The following is a 21,547-nucleotide window of genomic DNA, read 5'->3' as shown; positions in this document are numbered from 1 at the left end:
CACTAACAAATCATGTGTATAAATGTTTGTTCCACCCATTATTTGTCCCCTGCCTCCGGTCCTGCGGACTCCCCGGTCTGGTCCCTGACAGCCGGTGTCAGGAGGTGGATCCGGGCTTCAGTACTACCGGGGCGGTACCGGAGCTCCACCACCAGAGGGCGGGATGCTAACGCGGAGCTGTGGCGTCAGGGGCTGGACCTGAGGAGGGCCATGATGTTAATTCCAGTTTCTTTGTACTTGACAGAGCAGAGACGGAGAAACACGCTGCCGTGACTCACCGCCGCAGACACACACCGACTCCTCGTGGCTGAGCCGGCCCGAGCATCAGACCTCTTCCCCGGACAAAGACAGGAGCAGCAGCCGGAGACGGAGCGACGGGAAGCTTCGAGGAAGAAGAAAAAAAAAGAGGAAACTAGTGAGCAGCGATGTCTGCGGTGAAGAAGAGAAACTCCAACTCGTCGGCGGACCGGGAGGAGGACAAGCAGGTCACCGAGAAGATGCTGGACAAGCCGGGGTCCGGTGGAGGAGACGCCGGGAGCCCGGCGGGGGACGGAGCGGAGGACGGGGTGGTGCTGAAGAGGACCATCACCCTGCTGAACGGCGTGGCCATCATCGTGGGCACCATCATCGGCTCGGGCATCTTCGTCACCCCGACCGGCGTGGTCCGGGAGGCCGGCTCGGTGGGGCTGTCCCTGATCGTGTGGACGGTGTGCGGGGTCTTCTCCACGGTGGGCGCCCTCTGCTACGCGGAGCTGGGCACCACCATCACCAAGTCCGGGGGGGACTATGCCTACATCCTGGAGGTGTACGGCTCCCTGCCCGCCTTCCTCAAGCTCTGGATCGAGCTGCTCATCATCCGGCCGTCCTCGCAGTACATCGTCGCCTACGTGTTCGCCACCTACCTCCTGAAGCCGCTGTTCCCGGTGTGTCCGGTGCCGGAGACCGGGGCCAAGCTGGTGGCCTGCCTCTGCATCCGTGAGTATCCGAGCCGGGCCGAGCCGGGCCGGGATGATGCAACTTTAGGTGTAGTCACGATGTGCAGATGTTTCGACTTCCTGTGTGAAGTTAGCACACCTGAGCTCACCTGAGTCTCGCACATGTTCATTCAAGAAACAGAAAAAACCACGTGCGATGCCGGCAGCGCACACGCACGCGCACACGCACGCGCACACAACTACAACCGTCCACGCGCGCTGCCGGTGGTGAAAAATGCCGCGATATTACATCAGCTGCGTGATGCTGAGGAGGATGTTCAGCCACATGGAGGCAGTTAATTCAGCTTTTAGTCAACACGTTTAGTTTAAAAAAAATCTTCTTTTAAAGAAAAAAAGTCAATTAAGAAGCTCAAAGAGGCCAAAAATGTCCCTAAATGTGTCAAAAAATATGCTTAAAACCTGTTAAATTGACATTTTACATCAGCTGCGTGATGCTGAGGAGGATGTTCAGTCACATGGAGGCAGTTAATTCAGCTTTTAGTCAACACGTTTAATTAAATGAATCTTATTTTTAAGAAAAAAATCATTTCTGTCACTTAAGAAGCTCAAAATGTCCCTAAATGTTTCAAAAATATGCTTAAAAACTGTCAAATTGACATATTACATCAGCTGCGTGATGCTGGGGATGATGTGCTCTCATATGGAGAGTGCTTAAAAACTGTCAAATTAACTTATTGCATTAGGAATATAAATTAAAAATGACCTCTATAGTAACTGAGTGCATTTCATGTCATTTAACATGCTGCAAAGATGCCAAAATGTTCCTAAATGTGTCAAAAATATACCCAGAAACAGTCAAATTGACCTATTGCATCAGCTCTAGTGATGCTGAGGAGGATGTTGTCTCATATGGAGTCACTTATTGTCAGTATGTAGTCAGCAATTTTAATTTAAAAAACCTTCATTTTAATAAAACAAATCATTTTCTGTCACTTAAGAAGCTCAAAGATGCCAAAATGTTCCTAAAAGTGTGAAAAATATACCTAAAAACAGTCAAATTAACTTGTTGCATCAGCTCTAGTGATGCTGAGGAGGATGTTGTCTCATATGGAGTCACTTATTGTCAGTAGGTAGTGAGCAATTTTAATTTGAAAAGTCTTATTTTTGATTAAAAAACGTTTTCTGTCACTGAAGAAGCTCCAATGTGCTAAAAACTTTCAAAATGTGTCCAAAAATATGCTTAAAAACAATCAGATTGACATATTGCATCAGCTGTAGGGATGCTGAGGATAATGTTCACTCACATGTCATCAGTTAAATTCAGCATTTAGTCCACAATTTTAATAAAAAAAATCTTATTTTAAGTAAAATTCTTCATTTTCTGTCACTTAAGGGTCTAAAAGATGCCAAAATGTTCCTATATATGACCAAATGTGTACTTGATTAACTTATTAGATCAACTCTAGTGATACTGAGGGTGATGTTCTCACACATGGAGTCAGTTACCATCAGCATTTAGTGAACAGTTTAAATTTAAATTACCTGTTTATAATAACAAATTTAATTTTTTGTCCCCTAAGATGCAGCCAAGATGCTCAAATGTTCTACATGTCAAGAAGTGTAATTTAAACCTGTCAAATTAGCTTATTGCATCATGAATATGAATTAAAATGACCTCTTTATAATAACTCAGTTCATTTTGTGTCACTTAAAATGCTGCAAAGATGCCAGAATGTTCCTAAATGTGTCAAAAAGCATGCTTAAAAACTGTCAAATTAACTTATTGAGTCAAGTTCAATTACATAGGCTGCTCCAGTAGAATATTGCTTCACTCTAAGTGTAAGAATGTGTTGGCATGAGATGGGTACATGTTGAAAAATCTGATTAAAAAGATAATTTACCATTATTGATGTGCACCCAAAGTGTTAAATTTACACGTTTTTCATTGTGGTAACTGATTTCCTGTGACTCGCGATGTTTCAAAGATGCCAGAATGTCCCTAAACATGCAAAAGAAAGAGATATTTACAAAATAAAAGCAAAAAAATTAAAGCTAATTTGTCATTATAAGGTTGAAGGTGGGACAGAGGGGCTACGTCTAAGTTTGTTTAATTTTCTTTTCTCAGTAAAATTTCTGTCATTTAAGATTCACAAAGTTGCCACAATCTTCCTAAATGTCAAGATAAATGTCTTTTAAATGGAATAAAATTAAGTTATTGAGTCAAATATACTGTAAGCTGCTGCATTATTGTGAGTATATGTTTAAATGAGATGCTTACATGTTGAAAAAAAATGCAATTAAAAGCACATTTCTTCATCATTTTGGGCTTAATAAGAAACAAAAATGCCAATATTGGCTTAAGTTTTGTAGATTTAACAGAATGCAAGGGGCATAATGTCCCCAGCTAAAAATAGGAAGTAATAAAATTAACTTATTGAGTCGAGTTCACTTAAAGTACAACGTTATATATTGTAGGCTGCTCTAAAATCTGCTGCCTGTGTGACTCAGCAGGGAAAATAATAAATGAGACGAGCTAATGCATCAATGTTTATACAGAACTTCTGAGAGCCTCACTGCATTATATTCTGTTTTATTTTGAATCATCACCTGTTTTTTTTTTACTTGTATGAACATTTTAAACATAAATTGACACAAAAAAGGCACAAATTTACACAAAAAAATCACCAAAATGCAGGAAATTAGGTGCTTGATGCTCAAAATTTGGATCCCAAAACCCCAACATGTCCCACCCCTATTTCTGAACTAAACCCACACCTGTGTTTATCAGAAATGCGTTGTGTGCGTTAGAAGAGTTAAATAATGTTTACTGTCGGTTCGGTGTGATAAATTCGATGCATTTCACAAACGTGGTCCTTTTTGCGCCTTGTTTTGGAGCCTTAACGGGATTAACTCTGGATTATTAGCCGCTTTAGCCTGTTAGCGCCAGTATCTGCTTCTACTAACCCTCCACCTCTGCACTAGTTTTTTTTAAACACACACACACACACACACACACACACACACACACTCTGCCTAAATACGCAGTTACACACCACATTGTGCATGCATGTGTAATCAGAGTGTGTGTCTGGTGCCAGCAAGTAACTCTGGTTCCTAATCTTCAGGCTTGACTCGGAGGCGAAATCCTGACACCACATGACCACGCTGAGGCTCAGCTATCAGTGTGTGTGTGTGTGTGTGTGTGTGTGTTTTACTACTTCTGCGTGCACGACTCCGGTGCAGCTACTGGTGCATGTAAAGCTCAGTACGTGTGTTTTGGTGCAGGCTATTGTTCCCTTTGACCCGTTTCTGTGGGAATTTGTGCAGCTTCACACTCGTGCATGTATGTCCATTTATGTGGGTGTGTGTGTGTGTGTGTGTGTGTGTGTGTGTGTGTGTGTGTGTGTGTCCAGTCCACTACTGTACTCGGCCTCTAACACAGAGCCTCATTGTGCTGTCTTGTCCTTCCATTGTGGCCCTCGACCTGATTTAGGAGCTTTGAAGGGACCTGCTGCTCCAGTTAATTGCTGCTAACGGGGACCAGGAGGGAGGCGAATACCGGCAGCGCTGTACATGTGCTTTTAAAAAGAGACAGAGGGGGGCAGCTGCAAGGGCTTTTTTATTTTCTCGAGACCTTGTTTACCGGCGCTTTGAATTCTTCTGCGGCTCACGTTGTGTTGTGAGAAATGCATAGGGACACGTGCACACAAAGACGACCGCTGTTGTGTCCTCAAAGGTGCACGAGGCAATTTAAAGGACTGTTTACAATATTTATGACTGCAGAAGTGTTCTTTGTGCGAGACGAACCCTTGTGCAAATCTAAATATTGGGTCAGCAGCGGTGGCACCAATCAGTGAGGCTATATCCACCCTAATATGTTATAAAATGCATCACTTTTGCTTCCTCACATCTACTTTACTCTGTTGCTTTCTGACCCCTAAAACTGACACTGTTTGGAAATGCTCATGGCCTAATTTTAGTTTGCAAACTTTTGGATTGTATTTCAGTCTGGGCAGACACCAGTGTTATATTTTTGTCATCATTGCTACATAAACATGTGCAAAACACACATCACAGGAGCCTGACTGATGCATAAAAAATCCATTTAGTCACGCTGCCCTTTAACCTAACCCCAACCAGTGGAGGCAGACGTCTGCCCTGCCTGGGCCTGGTTCTGCTGAAGGTTTCTTCCTCTTTAAAGGGAGTTTTTTCTTTGCACTGTTACACATTCATTTTATGATTGCTAAAACATGGTGACGAATCAGAAATAGTATTTTATTCTTAATGCCCTTTAACCTAACCCCAACCAGTGGAGGCAGACGTCTGCCCTCCCTGAGCCTGGTTCTGCCAAAAGTTTGCCTTTTGTTTTATGACCTCTAAAACTTTTTAAGACACTGCTGACCCCATATTAATTTGAAACCTCTAGGATCCATTGTGGGCAGGCAGTCCTGACCAATAAATTATATTTTCATTGTGAATGCAACATGAACACGCACAATAAACGCATCACAAAAGACTACCTGATACTTGGCAATTAAAAAAAATCATTTTATCCCTCTATCATACCTCTTTCCCTCACCCTAACTGGTTGAGGCAGTTGTCTGCACTTAAAAATAATTTTTTAGAGCCTATGTTAACATGGGAACTACATAGCTAATATGCACATTTTTATTTATTTTTCGTAAACCAGAGCCTCTAAACGTTCTGACTCACATTCAAGTTGAAAACCAAAGTCGAACCCGGGTTTCTGCGTTAACATCGTACTTCCTGTGTTTCTCTGCAGTCCTGTTGACCTTCGTGAACTGCTACAGTGTGAAAGCTGCCACCAGAGTGCAGGACTTCTTCGCTGCAGCCAAACTTCTCGCACTCGGACTCATCATCATCATCGGCTTCGTCAAGATCGGCCAAGGTACGTCGCACAAGCACACCTGCTTCTAACGCTTTGACAGCTTCACTGCTGGAGCAGGTTTTAGTTTCCTGTCACGGGTCATAAATGTATTTATCAGCCCCATGGAACACCTTCCAACAACAGAAAAGTAAATTATCTACAGAATTTACACAAAAGCGTGATGATAACACAAAGTCGTCATGTTGGATTAAGACCTTGATGGTTAATTTTAGTTTCTGATGTGATGATATGAAGTTAACATGTTGACATTTTACACATTTTGGTTGAATAAGTTGTAATTAAGACCATTTAATTTGTTTCTACATAACTTTAGATACATTTACGTTAGTGTGATGCTAGCTAAGGCATCATCAACCGTTTTGATCACTGATTACTTATGATTTCAGTTTCTCAAATGTGAATATTTTCAGTTTTTTTCCTCCTCTGTGACAGTAAAGTGAATATCTTTGGGTTGTGGAGAAAACAAGACATTTCTCGGGCTTTTAGGCGAAACCAAAAATCAGTTATTGAATAAAATAATCAACAGATTAATTGATAATGAAACTAAAAACTAGTTGCTGCCATAATATAAATTGATGTAATGCAACAAGGATTTTAACCACATTGGCAGGAACCAAAATATAAAATGTTCCCGTAAGTGCGGTTTGATTTCTGTATCCTTTAACACAATTATCAGCATTTTAGCATCAAGCTAGCAGGCTGAACATTTAAAATAAAGGGCACGTTTGACATAAAGTTAATTTTAAAGAACACGTTATATTTTTGTTATATTAAAAATTAATTTTATGATCCACAAACTGTCTGAATTTGAATTAAATCGATTTTTTAAGAGTGCAGGTAGCAGAATTTGATCTCTTCTTTTATTAAAAATGACCCAGTTAACCTGTTATTTAACTAGTTGGTGATTAATTTAATGGTTGACAATGATTAATCAATTAATTGTTGCAGCTTTAGTACTTTATTTTCTGTGAAATTTGAAACTCTTTAGGGTTAATTCTCCCTGTACGTGTTTGGCTTTTTTTGGGTTTAAACAGACTAAACCTGCAACAAACATGCGGTTGTTTACAAAGCTGCTTTACACAGACATGAGCTCTGCAGGTTTAGTGCTTCATGCAGGAACTTACAGGCTTTGACAGTTTACTATGTACATGTGAAACAGGGAGTGGTGGTTTTTACCAGCGGTCTGCTGCCATGTGCTCCTCCCTGCTGTTGCATAAGCAAACAGCCTCCGATGGGGGAATCTCTAAATTAGATCACAAAATTTAAGAGCTTTGCATATCATTTTGTAGACAAAACAACAACTGGTGGAATGAAATAAACCCAAAATCAAACAGAAGTTGGCTGAAACTGACGATATCTGGGAGGTTATAGCGGCACAGATGGATGAACTTTTAGTTTCAAGGAACTGCGTTGAGTGTTAAATGCAAATTTTCTCTACATTTCTGGTGATTTATTTGGAGTAAACCCTCCAAAAATATGTGATTTCTGCTGCTTATGCATCGAATTTGAGATCAAAACATGGCACTCAGACAAAAGTAGACATATTTTAGCTTTTATTTCAGGCTATTTACATACAAGAAGCACACATATTTATAACAATATATATCCACAAGCATGCTGAGAGTACATAGCAGTACAATTCAAATGTCTACAGTACCAAAAGCATCAGTTTCTCCAGCACAAAATAACTGTAATTGAGGATATCTGGGAGGTTATAGCAGCACAAACGGATAAAGGTTTTATTTCAACAAACTGCGAGTGCTAAATGCAAATTTTCTCTACGTTTTTGGGGATTTATTTGCAGGACTGTCAAAAAATATGCCTTGAATTTGAGATCTTTGACATCAAAACATGACAATCAGACCAAAAATAGGCAAATTTTAGCTTTTATTTCTGGCTATTTACATACGAAAAGCACACATTTATAATAATATATATCCAAAACTATGTTAACAGTACAATTTAAATGCCCATAGTACCAAAAACATCAGCTTCTCCAACACACATTATCTGTAACTGATGATATCTGGGAGGTTATGTTGGTGCAGATGCCTGTACTTTTTATCTCAGTAGATTGATGTCATCTGATTGAACCGTTGTGGTTGTATTCTTGGTAAATGTCGAGTCTTGCATGCTGTCGATGCGTAGCTTCCTGGAGTCGGCTCTAGCCCTCGTTACGGCCACAGGATGTTGTGAAGTGCCGCCAGAAATGTCGGAAAGCCACACAAAGTCTCTTAAGTAGAACTCCGCTCCTTTAATTTGGAAGTCTGACTCACTGAAAAGACTTGAAACATCCGTTTGAACAAGCAGGAACTCATGACCGAGGAGAGTCTGTTGGCTCAGAGAATCAAACTCTGCCCTCTAGAGGACGGCGGTGCAGCTCTCAGACCTCAGGGTTCTCTGGGTTCATGCCTACTATGATGTGCCGTCCTACATATCAGAGGTGACATGACGCTTCCCAACGATGCAGAAGCCTTCTGGTAGGTGGCTGCAGCCTCATTTCCCCCCCGCTGCTCGTCTGCTGGCTGCCAAGCCTGGATGCTCTCTGATGGCGGCTTCTCTTCCTGCCTGCGGTGAAGCTGCAGCGCTGATCTAATGTACAGAGAAAAAAACCAACCTGAGAGGGGAAACCCACCCCAAGGGAAACCGCTAGCGTGCGGTGAATTGTCCCAGTCTTCCTGCAGAGCACGCTTTGTCAGTTTTCACTGAGCTGCAGCACAATTTGTTGTTGAAGGAGAAATATCTGTGGACTTAACCCGCCTGCTTTCATCTGTTTCATCTGTCTGGAGCCCAAATATGACATCTGACATGAGGGTCAGCTCTGAAAGGCAGCGGTTCTCTCTACAGTTTAACTGCAACACCAAACTGCAATGACTAAATGCAAATTTTCTTTCTTTTTTTTGGTGATTATTTTGCAGGAATCTCCAAAAATATGTGATTTCTGCTGCTTATACATTGAATTTGAGATCAAAACATGGAAATCAGACTAAAGTAGGCAGGTTTTAGCTTTTTTCAGGCTGTTTACATCCAAAAGTACATTTATTTGTATGAATGTAGTTCCAAAAGTACATTAGAATCCAGTGTTTTGTTTCAAATGCTTATTTTCATTGCAGATTAATTTGTGGATTTTTCTCTCGATTATTCAGTGTGTTCAGTCTATAAATCATCAAAAAATTATGAAATCACCGTCTTGTTTTTTACACAGCTCAAAGACATTCAGTTTACTGTCACAGAGGAGGAACAAAACCCGAAAATAATCACATTTATGAAGTTGGAATCAGAGAATTTGATCTCTTCTTTTATTAAAAATGACCCAGTTAACCTGTTATTTAACTAGTTGGTGATTAATTTAATGGTTGACAATGATTAATCAATTAATTGTTGCAGCTTTAGTACTTTATTTTCTGTGAAATTTGAAACTCTTTAGGGTTAATTCTCCCTGTACGTGTTTGGGCTTTTTTTGGGTTTAAACAGACTAAACCTGCAACAAACATGCGGTTGTTTACAAAGCTGCTTTACACAGACATGAGCTCTGCAGGTTTAGTGCTTCATGCAGGAACTTACAGGCTTTGACAGTTTACTATGTACATGTGAAACAGGGAGTGGTGGTTTTTACCAGCGGTCTGCTGCCATGTGCTCCTCCCTGCTGTTGCATAAGCAAACAGCCTCCAATGGGGGAATCTGTAAATTAGATCACAAAATTTAAGAGCTTTGCATATCATTTTGTAGACAAAACAACAACTGGTGGAATGAAATAAACCCAAAATCAAACAGAAGTTAGCTGAAACTGAGGATATCTGGGAGGTTATAGCGGCACAGATGGATGAACTTTTAGTTTCAAGGAACTGCGTTGAGTGTTAAATGCAAATTTTCCTCTACATTTCTGGTGATTTATTTGGAGTAAACCCTCCAAAAATATGTGATTTCTGCTGCTTATGCATCGAATTTGAGATCAAAACATGGCACTCAGACAAAAGTAGACATATTTTAGCTTTTATTTCAGGCTATTTACATACAAGAAGCACACATATTTATAACAATATATATCCACAAGCATGCTGAGAGTACATAGCAGTACAATTCAAATGTCTACAGTACCAAAAGCATCAGTTTCTCCAGCACAAAATAACTGTAATTGAGGATATCTGGGAGGTTATAGCAGCACAAACGGATAAAGGTTTTATTTCAACAAACTGCGAGTGCTAAATGCAAATTTTCTCTACGTTTTTGGGGATTTATTTGCAGGACTGTCAAAAAATATGCCTTGAATTTGAGATCTTTGACATCAAAACATGACAATCAGACCAAAAATAGGCAAATTTTAGCTTTTATTTCTGGCTATTTACATACGAAAAGCACACATTTATAATAATATATATCCAAAACTATGTTAACAGTACAATTTAAATGCCCATAGTACCAAAAACATCAGCTTCTCCAACACACATTATCTGTAACTGATGATATCTGGGAGGTTATGTTGGTGCAGATGCCTGTACTTTTTATCTCAGTAGATTGATGTCATCTGATTGAACCGTTGTGGTTGTATTCTTGGTAAATGTCGAGTCTTGCATGCTGTCGATGCGTAGCTTCCTGGAGTCGGCTCTAGCCCTCGTTACGGCCACAGGATGTTGTGAAGTGCCGCCAGAAATGTCGGAAAGCCACACAAAGTCTCTTAAGTAGAACTCCGCTCCTTTAATTTGGAAGTCTGACTCACTGAAAAGACTTGAAACATCCGTTTGAACAAGCAGGAACTCATGACCGAGGAGAGTCTGTTGGCTCAGAGAATCAAACTCTGCCCTCTAGAGGACGGCGGTGCAGCTCTCAGACCTCAGGGTTCTCTGGGTTCATGCCTACTATGATGTGCCGTCCTACATATCAGAGGTGACATGACGCTTCCCAACGATGCAGAAGCCTTCTGGTAGGTGGCTGCAGCCTCATTTCCCCCCCGCTGCTCGTCTGCTGGCTGCCAAGCCTGGATGCTCTCTGATGGCGGCTTCTCTTCCTGCCTGCGGTGAAGCTGCAGCGCTGATCTAATGTACAGAGAAAAAAACCAACCTGAGAGGGGAAACCCACCCCAAGGGAAACCGCTAGCGTGCGGTGAATTGTCCCAGTCTTCCTGCAGAGCACGCTTTGTCAGTTTTCACTGAGCTGCAGCACAATTTGTTGTTGAAGGAGAAATATCTGTGGACTTAACCCGCCTGCTTTCATCTGTTTCATCTGTCTGGAGCCCAAATATGACATCTGACATGAGGGTCAGCTCTGAAAGGCAGCGGTTCTCTCTACAGTTTAACTGCAACACCAAACTGCAATGACTAAATGCAAATTTTCTTTCTTTTTTTTGGTGATTATTTTGCAGGAATCTCCAAAAATATGTGATTTCTGCTGCTTATACATTGAATTTGAGATCAAAACATGGAAATCAGACTAAAGTAGGCAGGTTTTAGCTTTTTTCAGGCTGTTTACATCCAAAAGTACATTTATTTGTATGAATGTAGTTCCAAAAGTACATTAGAATCCAGTGTTTTGTTTCAAATGCAAACATTCTCTGTAAGGTTGGACTTTGAAAGTCAGCAGTTTTCTCTACAATCTCAGTTTCACTAGAACTGCAACACCAAAGTGCAATGGCTAAATGCAAATTTTCTCAGTGTTTATTCTCATTTATTTGCAGTAGACCCCCAAAAATCTGTGTTTTTTGGAGGTACATTTGAATTTTAGTTGAAAAAGTGGCAATAAAACAAAAGTTGAGACAGGTTTTAGCTTTTTTTCAGGCTATATACATGCAAATGTATGTATATTTAAATGTATATATATCCACAAGTAAGTTAGCAGTACCCAGCAGTAGAATCCAGTGTTTAGATGACAAATTCAAATGCCTAATGTACCAAAACCACCAGTTTCACATTCAGTTTATTTATACAGAACCCTTAACAGCTGCAGTTACTTCCATGTTCTCATCCCAGAGCTTTAATTAACTTCTGCTTGTTCAATCAAAAGTAGGTCAGCTCACTGTATTCACTTCCTAACAGCTACAAAAAGTGGAAAATCTTACATCTGCTTTCTAAAAAACACACCGCCTAGATTAAATTAGTTGTGCTGCCCTCACATCACCAGATCAGAACCAAACTAGAACCATTTCTAGTGATTTTATGTTCTATATTCTTTGGAAACGTGGAGCTGAGAGACGCACCTGTTTGTTAAGAAGGTCAAACTTGGCTTGAGTTCATGGTGGGTGAAGCGACAGGCCGTCTGTTTGTGTGAAGGTCGGAGGTCACAGATCTCAGATCAGCTGACTGGTGGGCAACGGAACCTCAACAGTGGGGAGGATTGTTCAGACGTGGAACCGAACGGGAGGAGGTCAGAATGGAGGTTAATGAGAGGGAAGGTGGGGAACTGGTAGTTTAGCAGCAAGAAACATTACCTACAAGTTCAAGTGAATGTGTCAATCCAAAGCTCAAAGAACATTTTAGGTTAAAAAAAATGTAAATGTTCTATGATTACAAAGGAGGAACGTTCTCAAACCAACATTTAACAAAAGTTGCCCCAATGCTATCAAGGTCTCAGATGATTTTTGTGAAATGTTCCTGTGATATATCAGCAAAGATTGAACATTCTGGCTGCAGTGTTCTGAGGATGTTCTTGAGGGAATGCATAGAAGAACACTCTTCTCTTAAACGTTCTCATAGTGTTCTATGATATAAATGGAACGTTCTCAAACCAACATTCAACAAAAGTTGCCCCAATGCTATCAAGGTCTCAGATGATTTTTCTAAAATGTTCCTATAGTGTGATCAAAAAATCATCAAAGATGGAACATTCTGGCTGCAGTGTTCTGAGGATGTTCTTGAGGGAACGCATAGAACACTCTTCTCTTAAACGTTCTCGCAATGTTCCGTGATAACAAAGGAGGAACATTCTCAAACCAACGTTCAAAAAACGTTTTCCAACGTCATCAAGGTGATGATTTTTATAAAAACGTTCCTGTTATATGATATATCAATAAAGATGGAACATTGTACCTGCAATGCTCTGTTGATGTTCTTAAAGGAGTGCATAATAGAACAGTCTTCTGTAAAACATTCTCATAGTGTTCTATGATTACAAAAGAGGAACATTCTCAAACCAACATTCAAAAAAGTCTCGATGTTATCGAAGCTTCAAATAGTTTTTGTAAAATGTTCCTTTAGTGGGATATATCAAGAAAGATGGAACATTCTGCATGCAGTGTTCTGTAGATGTTCTTAAGGGAAAGATATACTAGAATGCTATTCTCTAAAATGTTCTCACGGTGTTCTATGATATAAACAGAATGTTCTCAAACCAACATTCAAAAAACATTTTCCAATGTTTAATGAGGCCACAGACGACTGAACTTTTTTTGTAACATTCTTGTAATGTGAGATATTAAAGGTAGAACTTTCAGCCTTAAAGTTGGGGGAACACATTATAGAACGTTCTTTTATAAAATGTTTCTCCAATGATACCAAAGGACGGATGTTCTCAATGCAACATCCAGTGAAACATTTTCTAGATGCTATCGAGACCTTGGATGATTTTTTATAAAAATGTTCCTGTTATATGATACAGTAACAAAGGTGGAACATTCTGCCAGCAATGTTCTGTAGCTGTTCTTAAGGGAATGCATAATAGAACACTCTTCTATTAAACATTCCCACAGTGTCCCATGATAACATCACATTACAGGAACGTCATAAATGTTCTGTGTAAAAACATTCTGTCAACGGAGGCCTCAGTAACATTTAAGGAACATTTTTTGAATGTTGCTTTGAGAACATTCTTCCTTTGTTATCATAGAACAATGTGAGAATATTTTATAGAAGAATATCCTATATTGTGTTCCTTAACAACGTTCCCAAAACATCTTTAAAACATTGCAGTCAGAATGTTCCATCTGTGTTAATAAATCACCTTACAGGAACATTGATTTATTTATTTATTTTTTTTTTAAAAAAAAAACATCATCTGAGACCTCGGTAACGTGGAAATGTTTGAATATTGTTTGAGAACGTTGTGTCTTTGGTATCATGGAACACAATCTGACAACTTCCTCCAAACATTCTTTGCATCTGATGGTCTTCTAACTTCACAGGAACATTGTTGGTAATGATGAACATTATTGGAACTTATGATAGCTAATGTTGTTGGAATGTTCTCTGCCACCTGGGTGTGATACATTAATTGAACATTTCAAATATCCAATGAAGGTCAACCGCCACAACCTTGACTGTCTTGATTTTCCACCTTCTTGTTCCTCATAATGTTCCCACCATCACAAAAACCTTCATTTTTCAACTATATTTTTCCACCACTTGGTTTTAGCTTTTATTCTTCCTTACCTGGTTCCAGTGGATCAAACTGGATCCCGCTGATCTTCAGCAAATACCAAACACGAGCTCTAACTGTTTCTTAAACAGAAGCAGGAAGTGCTTTCATTTCATTCCTGAAGCGATCGTAATCCACATAGCAAGCAGCAAGCCGCTCCAATTTAATAGTTGTTTTGGTTTATAGCCGGATTGTAATTCTACTCATTTGTAATTCTAGTCCTTTAAGTGTCACTTCTGTGTCGTCTTAAGTCTCATGTTGTTCTTGAGTCTTTAGCGTCCGTCTTTATCATCATACTGCCTCTAATAACTGTTTACGTAGGTTTAGACAAAGACGAACGCCGTGGCTCTGATTGTACCAACAAACAGAAGTGCAGGCACCTTGAAAGTACTTTGTGCAAGAATGGGTCAGTTTAGAAGCAATAATCCCAAAGTTTTTAACAACATTTATCAATTATAGTACTTTCTTATAGCAGGGAACCACTTTGATGTGGATATAACCAGTGACGAAGATGAACTTCCCTGTTTAAACCAGTTAGAATCAGCTTAGAATTACGTATAAATATACAGGAGGTCCTCAACTTGCATCGAAGTTAAGTTGCGGCTCGGCGTATGTTGATTTTTGCCATAAGTTGGAACTCCGGCGAAAATGTAAAGCCGTTACGTGCATCACGATATAGATCGGTTCTTCGGAAAAGTCATGAATACCAATGACTTTCATGCATGTTTGAGTCATTTTACAAGAAGATAACAGAACATAATATGAATACAACAACAAGAAGAGTCTGACTTACACTTGGGAGCATAATGAAGGGCAATAAGTTAGTGAATGTAGCACGATCCAAGGTATCTTGGCGAATGTAAACAAATGTTTATGACGTATTTGTCCGCTCCGCTCGCCGCGAGACGACGTTTTCGTCCACCCTGCTCGCCAACGAGTTCCACGTAACCAGTTCCGACATAACGAAGAAACGCCATAGATTGAGGACGTCATAAACCGAGGACCCCCTGCATAAACTTTCTCAATATGGCCTTGCTACACATGGCTAGATCGGTAAGATTCTTCACAATTCAATCATTCACCAGAAACTCCCTACCTCCCGTTAGGTTGGTCCTGGTTGTTTGGAATTTCTTACAGGTGTGGTTGACCAGATGTGGAAGTTCTGTGGTGATTTGCACGTCCGAGTTTTTGATATTCAAATATGACTTCTTGTCGGGAGCCTTCTTTGAACCACTGTAGCTTGGGTTGCCTTTATCCATATGCTAAACAATCACATTGTGAGAAACTAGAAGATGTTGCCTTCCAATTGAAATCTCATACATGCATTTTGGCCTTTCAGTTGTTCTGTTATAGGTTTCTCATTTATTATAATCAATTAGAGGATAGTCAGTGTACCACATGGGTACCACACTAGCTTTAAAACCAGCTATTGAGCATATTTTTGCACGAGGCTAATTATGACTGTTTGCGACTCAGTTTTAAGGTTAGATTTAGGTTTCGGTGAAGTAGGTCCATTAGTAGAAACGTGTCTTGAGTGTTTCTGTGGCTCATAAGGTCAGAGTCTGCTGGTGTCTCAGATTAGAGACCATCGTAATCTGATTAGCTTCAGTAAAACCCTGCTTTCTCAATCTGACAGCCGCCCGCACTGTTTGGAAGTGGAACACTCGGAGAGGCTGATCTCCTGTGAACCGGACAAGTTTCATCCTGTCACACTGAATCTGTAGCAACACTCTGCCTTCTTATTCTTTAACTGCGTTACAGTGACATGATTTATTAATACAAGCATGAGCCAACTTACACACCAGTATTATCTGACCTTGTTTTAAAGTCGGCGTCATCATCACCTTGAACTAGTTTTCCACTGAATCAAGGTGTGTGTTTGCTAAGACGTCTGTTTACAAAGCCTGATTCAGACTTCAGTCCCTCCCTGTGCACAAATAATCCTTTTTTTTCCGAAGCGTGGAGAACTTCATTCATCCCGGTCTTAGCTGAGCGGCTAATCTCACTATAAACTGAATGAAAACAAAGTCACTGCTAAGTAGACGCATTGATATACTAAGATTTGCCATTAGACGCAACCTAATCTGCAAAAAACAAGTTTTGTCATTTGAATTCTGCCTGCACACTCCCTACCTGCATTGAGTTATTGATCCAGGTGAGAGATGAAGCTTTAAATTGCATTAATAGGTCAACGCAATTTCATTTAAGTTCCAAAAAATGTTGTTTTCATGGGTTTGACATGTCAACAACCTTTTTGTACAAAGTAAATGTAAGTTTTTGGACATTGGTTAGGTAAAAACATAAAAAAATGTTGACAATTATGCTCAATTTTTAAATTACAGAGCGTAAAATGAACAGATTGTTGCCTCTTTCAAGCTCAAGCTAGATGCTAAATAGCTTAACTTAGCATAGAAGACTGGAAGGAAATAATCTAAAGCTCAAAAATGTACTTACCTGCTCACTAATTATCACAATACATCTTGTTTGCTCAATTTTTGCTCAAATAAGGAATACAAAAATGACAGCTGGTGGCTTTTGACGAATTGGCTGAATGTCTCCTCATGAAACTGCGAAATGTAATTTTTTAATTTTCTAGTACTGTACAGGGGGACAAAATGGATAAAAACAGGTTAATTGGTGAAGTGGTAAGTATTTTTTTAAAGCTATCTTCCTAAGGGGGACAGAGCTCTCCTCCTTTCTCATCACCCTGTACACATCGGACTTCCACTACAACTCTGGGAGCTGTCACCTCCAGAAGTTCTCCAATGACTCAGCCATTGTCAGGTGGGTATCTGAGGGGGATGAGGGGGAGTACAGGACGGTCATCTCTGACTTTGTGGACTGGTGTGAGCGAAACCATCTGCAGCTCAACGCCAGTAAGACGAAGGAGATGATCGTGGACTTCAGCAGGAGGAGGACACCCCAGACTGCACCGGTGAACATCCAGGGTTTGGACATTGACATGGTGGACACATACAAATACCTGGGTGTTCACCTCAACAATAAACTGGACTGGACACACAATACAGAGGTTCTGTACAAGAAGGGCCAAAGTCGTCTCCACCTGCTGAGGAGACTGAGGTCCTTTGGAGTGTGCAGGACTCTGCTCAGGACATTTTATGACTCTGTGGTAGCGTCTGCTATCTTCTATGCAGTGGTCTGCTGGGGAGCAGGGAGCACTGAAAGGGACAGAAAGAGACTAAACAGAAGGTCAGGAGGGCTGGTTCTGTCCTGGACTGTTCCCTGGACTCCATAGAGGAGGTGGGTGAGAGGAGGATGTTGTCAAAGCTCACATCCATCATGGACAATCCCTCTCACCCACTGCATGACACTGTGGGGTCTTTAAGCAGCTCCTTCAGCAGCAGACTGAGACATCCACCCTGCAAGAAAGAGCGCTATCACAGGTCCTTCATCCCATCTGCTATAAGACTTTACAACATCAGCATCACTGGCTGATGTTAACATAAACTGGACTATATCATTACCACCCCAAACCATAAAATTTGCACTGACATTCTTGCACTGCTACATCTTTGCACTTTTAAACTTTATTTTTTTAAGCCACTTTATACTACATTGTCTTACAGTGTGTCAATACTGCACTATTTCATCCTCATCTCTCACCCCTGTATATATTGTAAATATTATTACTACTGTTCTATTATTATTTTATTCATATCACTACGTCTATTGCTACATAAGCTGCTGTAACAATGTAAATTTCCCCTGGTGTGGGGAGAAATAAAGGACTTATCTATCTTAAAAATTCAAATTTAATTTACCAACTGTAACTCTGGAAATAAACCAAATAAGTAGATTCCCCAACATGTTAAACTACGTCTTCTTCTTCTTCTTCTATTAATTAGAGGCAGGAATTGAGCTCATTCAGTGTTTTTGGCCTGAGTGCACCTATGTGTGTGTGTGTCCTCCATTGTTCATGCATATTTCATTATGTGTGTTTGTGTGTCACTTTCACTGCCTGGCACCAGTATCATGTGACCAGTCGAGTGTTTCCTGACCAGTGTGGTGGAAGGTAATGAGGGGGAGGAACAGAAGAAGAAATGAGGCCGTAAAGTGCAGATTGAAAGAGTGGAAGAATAGATTTGTGTTTTGTCTACCACAAACCGACCAAAGGGTTCCTTTATACCACTGCCGGTTAACAGAAGGAGGTTTGGGCCTTAATTCACTGGAATAAAACACGTCTTTCTCCTAATGAAAGAAGCCTTTTCAGTAGATTCTGCCAAGTACTTGTTAAACAGAGCACTTTGCATGAAAGACTAAACAAAAAGGTACCTGAATTTACTTGTATTCCCTTCTTTATAACCTCTTTGCCCCCAGAAGTCACTGAAAAATGCAATCACAGACATTTATTTTAAAGCAGAATCCTCCCCTCACAGGGTAGAGGAGTATTAAGGGCAGGAGATGTTGTAGAGTCTCACTTCACCTCCTTGAAAGGTTAGAAACAAATCTGATTTTAAGCCTGATAGATGCTGCAAGATAAGTGGGAAGGTTGACTGGCCAAGTCTGGAACAAACAAGGCCTGGGGGTTGTTTGTATGTGTGGCTTCTCAGCTGGGTTTGAAACAAAAAACACCATGTTTTTGCAGATATCCTGCATGCAAACATGGAAACTAAATAAGTGGTTTGCAAGTAGATCTGTGAATTTTAACATAGAGGAAAATTTATTATCTTAAACCTTTTGATATTCTACTTCCATTTTTCCGTAATGCATGGCTGTATGCCAAATATTTCTTTTCTCCGCTAATCCACATTCATACACATGGCATGTAGTTTTACATCTTGAGCCAAGAATCGAGTTTAAAAGCTGCAACATGTTATGTAGAGGTTGGCAGGTGCATGCTTGCACTTACAGTTGTGGTTATCTGCTGTTACACGGAGGCAAAAATATGTGGTACAACCAGAAATGTCGGTTCTAGACACTGGTTTATTGCTCCCTTGGGGTGGTTTTGGTGACCAAAGGAGTTTAAGCATCTCAGGATCTTGTTCATGAGCAGGACGGATGGATTGGTGAAGCGTCTGTTGTGGTGAAGATGGAGCTGATCCAGATGGCAAAATTCTCGATTTACCAGTCAATCTACATCCCAACCCCAACCTGTGTTAGTCATGAGCTCTGAGTAGTGCTCAGAAGAATGAGATACTAAAGGAGTTTCCTCTGTAGGGTAGCTTGGTTCAGCCTTTGGGATAGACTGAGGAATTTGGACATATGGAGGAAGTTCAGAGTAGAGTCTCTGCTTCTTTGAAGCGTCCAACCTAGATCATTCTGATTAGGAGGCCTCTTTGATGACTTCCTTTGGAGGTTTTCTGGGCGCATCCATCCTTTGGAGTAAACACTAGGGTAGAACCAGATTTCGAAAAGTGTTGCTCAGGAGAGAGTTGTCTTTAATGCTGGTTTACCCTGCTGCCATCACGACTCAACCCCAGATCAACAGGAGAGGATTGATGGATGGATGGATGATAGCTGGATGGGTGGATGGATGGACAGATAGATAGATGGACGGACAGATGCATGAATGGACCGATAGATGGATGGATGGACCGATGGCATGTATATTTACATCTGATGGATGGACGGACCAATACATGGATGGATCAATGGATGGATGATGAATTACAGATGGATGGCTAGATCATTGGATAGATGGATGATAGATGAATGGATGGATCGATGATGACTGGATGGATGGATCAATGGTTGGATGTTAGATGGATGAATGAATGGATGATAGATAAATGGATGGATCAGTGGATGGATGATGGATGGATGGATGGATCAGTGGATGGATCAATGGATGGATAGATGGAAAATCAGAAACGTACGCTTCTCTCATTCATGTTCCTGCTGTTGTTGGTCCCTGCCGTGGAAAAGATAGAAGTCCAAGTTGGAGGGAAACCAAGTCCTGTTGCATCCAGCAGTCACTTATAAACCTGTTCAATGTTCATTATACCAAAAGGAACCGTGGTGCTTTCTGGTTCAAGCCAACCTTTCAACCAATTAACATTCGACCTATACATAATGACATCACTGGAGTGACGAGCACTTGGCTTGATGACATGAAGCACACATCTGTAACCTCTGTATGTTTAAATTCCCATAATCCTTCAGTCTGCATACACGAAGAGTTAGCAAACAGGCACCAACGCAAAACCTTCAGTCTGCCTTTAGTTAAACACCCAGATGTTGATATATTGGCAGTACACTGATGCAAGTCTACTCTGTTGGACTGTAGATCTTGTATTTATGAGACTTTTTTGTCTTTTAAACCTATTTTACTTGTTGATAATAGTAATTTTTGTCTTTTACAGAATCTTTTGGGGGCCAAATAGTTTATTGTTTAGCAAATTTCTATATCAGATATGTAGAATATAATGATTTTGATGGAATATTTTGATTTTAAGCTTTTGGTTAAATTTTCCAACAGAACGGCATGTCACAGATGAGTGGTTTGTGGAAAGAAAAATGAAAAAATATTTGTGTTTTTATAGTTTCTGGCTCTGATAAATAGTGGTTTTAGTTTTATTTTTTTCACCAAAGAAAATATGTGTTTCAAATGTGCTAGCGGGTTTTTTGGGTTTGAATGGTTAAAGGCTATTTAAAGGCATTTAAACCTACTGGAACATTTTCTTTCACCAAAAAAAAAGATCTATCTTTACCCTGACTTTATGCCAGTAAAAATGTGTGTTTAGTTTAAGCCATTAATCAGAGTTCTGTGATTTTTCTAAGTGAAGCAAAAACAGAGTTTAAAGGATAATTTGACTATTTTCTATAATGTTGACCTACAATGTAGTGCAGTAAAAACTACAGTATTTCCTCTGACATGTTGTGAAACTGAAGCATAGAGTAGCGGCATTCTGTCTACCAGTGGGGTCAGCAAGATGAAAGAACCTCGAAAGAAACCTCGGCTTCAGGTGATGAGTTTAAAACCAGGCCAGCTCAGGCACAGCTGGAGGTCCAACATCTGTCTGAGGGCACCGCAGTCGCCACATCTGTCTGCCTGATAATAGGTGTAGCACTGAGTGAGACAGTGGGTCAGACAGACCGCGGTAATCGGACGTTTCCCACGCTGCACGGTGGCTTATTGCGAACCTTCCCAGTACCAACAGCGGCCCGGGGCTGTTGGTTTAGCAACCGTCGCCATGTCTGAGAATGTGTGAGCATGTAGAGAGCAGCAGGAATGTGGCTCGGATCCCCAGAAACAAGCTGGCAGGAACCTGGAGGTCAGAGAAAAGAGGCAAAATCATATAAATCCTCACAAGTAAATACTCTCTGCTTTCCCTTTTCAGCTTCTCTGCTATGTGTGGATGCCGACGTCTGCGAGTTCCACATTAACCAAAACAAATAC

The 21,547-nt window shown here is 40.5% G+C and overlaps 1 protein-coding gene across 1 annotated transcript in view; it reads left to right on the top strand.

Annotated features, from left to right (window-relative positions):
• Nucleotides 1-223: 223 nt before the first annotated feature.
• Nucleotides 224-21,547, top strand: part of slc7a5 (solute carrier family 7 member 5) — a 36,547-nt gene continuing 15,223 nt past the window's right edge. The window contains exons 1-2 of the mRNA XM_023270432.3: nucleotides 224-975; nucleotides 5,719-5,844. Coding sequence (XP_023126200.2) covers nucleotides 426-975; nucleotides 5,719-5,844 — 676 coding nt within the window. The 5' untranslated portion in view covers nucleotides 224-425. The remainder of the gene's footprint in view (nucleotides 976-5,718; nucleotides 5,845-21,547) is intronic.

This window comes from Amphiprion ocellaris, chromosome 3 (genome assembly GCF_022539595.1).
Source record: "Amphiprion ocellaris isolate individual 3 ecotype Okinawa chromosome 3, ASM2253959v1, whole genome shotgun sequence".
NCBI lineage: Eukaryota > Metazoa > Chordata > Actinopteri > Pomacentridae > Amphiprion > Amphiprion ocellaris.
The sequence above is the reverse complement of the archived record's forward strand: the minus strand, read 5'-3'. Positions and strand labels throughout refer to the sequence as shown.